Here is a 6,860-nt window from a genome sequence, read left to right on the forward strand (position 1 = left end):
GAAATGATCTAATCATTATTAAACATTTTAACAGCTAGATGGGCCTCATTGGTCGTTATGTGCTGGTATATAAGGTTATTAAGGAGAAAACACATGTGGGAACGTGCGTGCATAGGGTTTCCACTGGCAGTTCTCTAGCCATTTTTTTATGCTACATGGATAGATGTACATACACAACGAGGGAAGGATAACATGCAAAAAAAGGAGGTTAGACGGAAGGTCGGACTAAGGAGGAGAGCGAAACGAGGAATGAGGAATATTGCGTTGTCTTCAAGTAGGAGAGATACGTATGGGAAAAAAGGAAGTGGGAGGGAGGGCCAAACGAAGGAGAAGAGCGAAACGGGAAATGAAAAGAACTATGTTCTTTTTAAATATGAGAGGTAGAAGAGGTGCATGGGCTGGACAATCCCATTTACGGGAACATGGGTAGACTGTTTTTGGTGGGTGCAGTAACAACACCTTTTGTTTGAGGCATGCAATAACAACATCTGGTCTACCAATTCTCAGGGCACATCGATTTTGGGTCTTTTTGTCTAGGAAAACTACAAAACATGGCTCGCCAGCGCATGCAGCAGGGGCCATATCTATTGATACATACGACATGCTTGGCGCAAACACAATATGATGAATAGGCCGACCTATTTTCCAACGCTAGAAAAAGGCCGACTCATGACAGTGCATGCCATCGCCACCTGGAACGGAAAACCCTATTTGCCGCTCTTGATGGCAAGTAGTAGTCGGCCGAATGCATAGAGGCGACAGAGTGGGCCGCCCAACTTGTCATACGTGCGAGGGCATCCATTTTTTGTTTTGATTCATCTTCTTTTTTTTGTTCCTTTTTCATTTTTATTTTTTGGTTTCCATAAATTCAAAAGTTTCAAAAATATTTCAGAATTTGACCAAAAAAATAAAAATTGAAAAAATTATTTCATATTTCAAATTGTTGTTCATATTTTTCAAAAAATGTTCGAAAGTTTATTTGTTCTACGATTTTCAATAAATGTACGAAAATTCAAGAATATATGGAATTTAAAAAAAATCCTGTTTTCCAATTTGGATCCCATTGTCAAGAAATGTTCATGTTCGAGTTTATAAAAATTGTTCATCGTTTTCAAAAATATGTTCGTGTTTTGGAAAAAATAAGGTTCAGAATTTTTGAAAAGTATTCACACTTATATAAAAAACAAAACAAAATCAATTCTCGACGGGCTAGCAACATGTTACTAGAGTGCGAGGTCGCAAGGAACCTCCTTTTCTTGGTATTTTCGCGTCACGTGTTAAAAAACTCGCTTTGCGTTGTACCCTGTGGGTCAGCCTAGTCACCTGGACCCTGTGGTCGTCCCGCTCCTATATGACGCATGCAAAATGCATCATACTGGATGTCCCGCCTGGTACAAGGGATCAAAAGTGAAGACAAACATGACATTTTTCATTTAATAAGAAGAGAACGCGCGACCCTATAGAAGACCAAATGAGCAAATGAAACTAGATTTTTTGTTGTCCATGGCATGAGGCACAGGCCCAAATGGTCCATGGGGGCGCCTCCAAACCCCACACGACCCCACTACGCCTTTTCCATGTTCTTTTCTCCTCCATCATCAATTTACACAAAGACTTATCGATCGTGCGTCCTACATTACCACTAGCAAATCTACCTCGACCTTTTCTCTTAAGCCCTACCATAACTAAACCCTAAAACGCCGCTGAGGGGCGGCGAGGGTGGAACGGCGAGGCGGCCGGGCGGGTGATCCGCGGGCAGGTGGCAGCGGTGACGCGCTCGCAGCGGGGGCACATGGTGAGCGCGGACGCCGGGAGTGGCTGGCGTGTGTGCGGCGAGAGCACCGTGGGCGGCGCCATGCGCATCGCCCTCAGCTCCTCCACCTCCCGCTGCAGGCGGCGGTTCTCCTCCGTCAGCGAGCCGAAGCAGCGTTTCAGGTACTCGCACTCCATCTCCGTGTGCTTCAGCTTAGTCCTGCACACGTACGTAGTTCAATTCATTCAGATTACAGCAACTCAACCAGTACCACTAGCTAAAGAAAATGATCCAGGAATAGTAAGTAAACAACACAAGTTGCTCGATCGATCTCATAATGGAACATTGAACCTCGGAACCTACACTTGCACAAGTGAACGGTGCACATATAATTGTAACTTGACAACATGGTCAGTTGTATACAAGATGACAGAGTACACGGAGCAGAAGGCAACCAAATGCATAGAATCTCACCGTGGGAGCTTAAACTAGCATGAGCTAGAGCACTATACGCAACTTAATTTGACCATAGGCCCCCATTCCAAGAGCATTGTCATCTCGACGTAGAGTGAAGGAAGGCCAATGACTTTGCCAGGATAAGATGGACCGTACCTTCGACTTGCTCCACTTTCGACTTCACGAGACTCGCTGAGCCAGGGTCAAGTTGTAGCCGTTCCCAGGCTTGCACGTGCTGATTAGTCCACGTGCTGATGCCAGCGATTAGCTCAGTTGTTTAATCTAGAGAATCCTAATCTAGTAGTACGTGTATCATGGAGTAATAATTATAAAAGGTGGTGAAGCCGCCTTACTCTATCAAGCTAGAGAATCTACCTAGTTGATGTTGTCCCGCATCTCAGATGCAGTACAAGTTTCAAGGTAGATAGCCAGTGATCTATGCCACCTTAATTGAGGGAAGGGTCCATAATTATGTTGGGACGAGAATAGGCTATCATTACTAGGTACATACTGGAGTAGTGCTGGACAAGCATATTATCACTACTAGTTTGATTGGCGTTATCACTACATTACGATAGAAACTAATCCTCTATGCAAGTTTCTTTGGACTGAACAACGGCGGATCAGAAACGACTCAGCTTAATCTCTAGGCGAGTTCAAAGTAGCATGCATGCACAGCCAAGCTAGCCTGCAAGTTAAGCAGCGCGTGCGTACCATGGACGTGTAGGATTTGCTCAATGAAGTTGCAACGTTACGCCAGTAGCTTCAAACGTCAATTACTGGGCTGATGTTCCATATATAGTGATAAACACCTTATTATCTACTGATTGTAAGTTACTCTATTAAGGACCAGACAAGCATTGCCTTGAGCTACTTGACCTTTCAATGGAGAATGAGTAACATAAGGAACAAGCAGGTCCTCCAAGTTTGTCCCATTTGCCTCGGTTTCATCATTAACTAACGAACCAATTGCACGTCACCGTCTTCCCCTACTTGAATGCATTGGCAGTACCCCCTGCCCGTTTCCTAAAAAAGTTACTAAATTAAGCCAACTAACTTGATTATCTTAATACTGACCGCCGAATGGACTAGTACGATTTTGTGGGGTAGACGAGTGGTGGTCCCTTAACGGTGAAGTTCCAAGTGAACGTGAGGCTTGGCCATGTCAATGTGTGCTCGTGAACATGTATAAAGAGGTACACTGTGTATGTGAAGACCAACAAGTTAAAAAAGGGATTCCTTGCTATTTTTACCTTGCCCTGCGGTTCTGAAACCAGACCTCCACCTGCCTGGGCCGCAGCTTCAGTTTGATCGCCAAGGCCTCCTTTTGCTTCTGCATGCAAGAATTCCATTTCCAAGGCGTTAAATAAATAAAAGTCGCTGCACGCCCATGACGGTTCACACAGGCCTTCACCGTCCATATGTAGTACAAAGAGGCGTGAATAGATATGGAGTTAGATATGGAGTAACACCGATCCCGCCAGTCAAACAAAACCTATTACGTACTACTGCTGTATGTGGAGGAGTAACTGCGTTACCCTCTGAGGCAGCTGTGGCTAGATAGGTTCATTACTCGCCGCAGCCGCACTGTACCACGACGACATGAATACCACCCCACTGCATAAGACCAACGTTGTGCTCTACAGTCAGTCTCTGCTAGACTTTGATGCATGTACCGCGCCAAACAATCAGAGGCGCGCCCCCACTCTTTACTTGCCTACTACGTACTAGACTAGATCTCTCCAAGCTGCTACTACAAGTTGTGCACCGTTTCGGTAATGTACCACTGCCGAGTAGTACCGACCTCTAATGCCACTAATAACGAGTAATGTGCCGGAGGGTACCACTTATCTTGATTTCCCATGAATGGGACATATAATGGATCAGTGGTTGTCCGACCCCATGGCAGGGTTCTCATCGTGTTCTTCAATGTCCATCAGAGTAGCGCCACGGAAACGAATCCAGTTCAAGATTCATCCGTACTACCAACGGATCAACTTCGCAATAATGCTCTCGTCCGTGGACGAGATTTCTGGTGGACGTCACGTACGTATGTTATACTACTAGTATTATTACGTAAAGTACGTGTACTACACCTGCATGCCGGCGATCTTAAGCAAGCTATTAGTGTACAGGAAACTGAAGGAGTCGACAAGCATTGGGTAGAAGACGTGTGTTGCTGACCGGTGAGAGGGTGTGGTTGAGGCGGAAGCTCTCCTCGAGGAGGCGGGACTGCTCCTTGGAGAGGCGGAGCTTCTTTGGGCGGTGCGGTCCGCCGGCGCCCCGCTCCTCCTCGTCCTCTTCCACGCCGCCCATCAGGAAATCCTCCTCCTCGCCGCCGCTCGCCGGCTGGTTCATGTCCAGGTCCCTCATGTTCCCGCCACCGTTGTTGCTGATATTGTTGTTGCAAACAAACCCCTCTGCCAAGGACAGCACGTTACAGTTAGTTAGTTCTCGACGATGTTACACCATCAACAGCCAGCTGGTTACTTGAACAAACTCAAACATTTAACATGCGTGTATGCGACTGAAAGAGAGAGAAAAATGCTAGCTACTGTGCTGTGCGTTTCTTCCCGAAGCACCCAAAAAAGTTTGTGCATGCGTGTAGAAACGCGATATTCACCGACAAGATTTGAAGCCATGAACGGAGAAGACGATCCAACTTTTCCAGCGGAAGCTATACTTGCAGTTGTAGGAGGGAGACGGGGAAGGAAAACAGCTGGTAGGTGCTCTTCCGAGCTTACCTGAGCCAGAGGAGGAGCTGAGGCCGGGGACAGCCATGGTGAGCTCCAGGCCTGAAGGAGAAGTGGCCCCCATCACAGGCGACAAGCCAATACGGAAACAAGAGCAAGGAAAGGGTGATGAGGATGGGGAGAGGAGGAGGAGGCAAAGGCCAAGACAAAGACAGATTGAAAAGGAGTAGAAGCCCGGGGAGGCTTTATATAAAGGGGGCAGGGTAGTAGAGCGATACCACCACTACTCGTACTACGTTGGAACTTTTAACAGTGGCAGTACTACGATTGGATGGAGGAAAAAAATATATGAAATGAAACCACTCTATTATGAGCGAGCAACACTGGTAGCAGGGTGTGATGTACTTTGTCTGGAAAGAAATTATTAGGTTCACACTGTTGGAGACATCATGAGGTTTTCTGCTTTGACCGGGATTAGGCATTTCCAACCTGAACAATCAAAACACCCGCATATTTCTGGACCAGTCCGTTCCGATGCTTTTAGTCATCTAAGGTGGATCAGCAAATCGGTCCAAACTGGTCTTGGCTCTGTTTGGATATTAGAGGTTAGAGTTAGATTCTAACTCTGAACTGACCTTGAATTAACTTCAATAAAAAAGTTGTTTGAATGGTAGGATTAGATTGACAATAAATATTCTTTCTTAATCATTTGACTATTTTGGACCCTATTTGGATGGGAGGGGTAACTTTTTTACTATTTTTTCTAGTGGGCCAAGGAGAATTAACCCAAATAAGCTCCTCTAGTGTGGGCTAGTTTTTTGGGGTGGGTTAGATCCAACTAACTCAAACTAACCCATCATGTTTGGATACTTTTGGGTTATTTGAGCCCCAACTAACTAAAACTAACTCTAACTTAGGCCAACTCCACCGCGTGACCCTATCCTGTCCGGCCCAGCGCGCGGGAGCAAACGGACTTTTGTCCGCTTTGTGTCCGCTTTCGACCCATCCGCAACCCAAGTTTGCGCCGCTTTTGGGGTGAAACGGACACCACGCGGACGCGCGGGTCGTCTGCGCATGTCCTCCCCTGGCCCGCCCGTCGGTGGCACAAGACGGGCCTTTTTCTATCCGCCCCCCTCCCTCCCTCCGGCCGCACCCCCTCCACTCTTCCCCACTCTTCCCCTCGTTACCGCCGCCGCCGCTGCCATTGCAGCCGTGCAGTTCGGACGCGAGCTCGCCCAACCCCTTCCCCTCGGCGCCGTCGAGCTACCCAACCACGGCCACCTGGTTTGCGCACCCGCCGGCCGGTTTTGGGGCGGATCCGGTCGGTCTTGAGCTCGACCGGCTGTGGGAGGCCGGGTCGCACCATGGACTGGCCGGGCACCTCGCCGGAAGGCCCTAGCAGGGCCGCAAGGCCACATGCAGGCAGTGGCTCCTCCTCTAGCCGCTCGGATCTGCACCGTCGGTGGTCCGTCGACAGATACACGAATGGCGATCGGCCGGGCTCGGTGCTTGCCCAAAAGCTCGCCGGCGCACCGTTGCCACTCATTAAGTGCGACCACTGCCCAAGGATGGTCGTGCGCCGCGTGTCTACAACGCCGGAACATTCCGGATGGGTGTTCATCAAGTGCTTAAATGATGGGGTATGCGCTTTTTTAGCTTCGGTTTGTGCTCTAGATTTGACTAGTTGTGCTAACTTCAAATTTTGTTGTGTAGAATGGATGCAAGTTTTGGTATTGGTAAGAAGAGTACATCGATATATTGATAGAGCGAAATTTAGTACATGTTCGTGCACCTTTAGCTAGCATAGAGGCTGTAAATGAGACAAGTGCACTCGTTGCTAGATTAGAGGCTAGACACGAGACTAGGTGTGAGGAGGAAGCAACATCGACTTCCGGCTTGAAGAAGAAAGCAGGATGCTAGATCGAGCCTTCTGGCTTGAAGAAGAAAGGAGGATGCCA

The 6,860-nt window shown here is 47.8% G+C and overlaps 1 protein-coding gene across 1 annotated transcript; it reads right to left on the bottom strand.

Annotated features, from left to right (window-relative positions):
* Positions 1-1,460: 1,460 nt before the first annotated feature.
* LOC123061582 (homeobox-leucine zipper protein HOX3) lies at positions 1,461-5,115 on the bottom strand. The gene is made up of 4 exons (XM_044484744.1): positions 4,954-5,115; positions 4,394-4,629; positions 3,463-3,542; positions 1,461-1,972 (listed from the first exon to the last, which is right to left on the bottom strand). The coding sequence occupies exons 1-4, from the start codon at positions 5,024-5,026 to the stop codon at positions 1,693-1,695; spliced, it is 669 nt and encodes a 222-aa protein (XP_044340679.1). The 5' UTR covers positions 5,027-5,115; the 3' UTR covers positions 1,461-1,692.
* Positions 5,116-6,860: the final 1,745 nt, after the last annotated feature.

The sequence above is a fragment of the Triticum aestivum genome, chromosome 3A (assembly GCF_018294505.1).
Source record: "Triticum aestivum cultivar Chinese Spring chromosome 3A, IWGSC CS RefSeq v2.1, whole genome shotgun sequence".
Classification (NCBI taxonomy): domain Eukaryota; kingdom Viridiplantae; phylum Streptophyta; class Magnoliopsida; order Poales; family Poaceae; genus Triticum; species Triticum aestivum.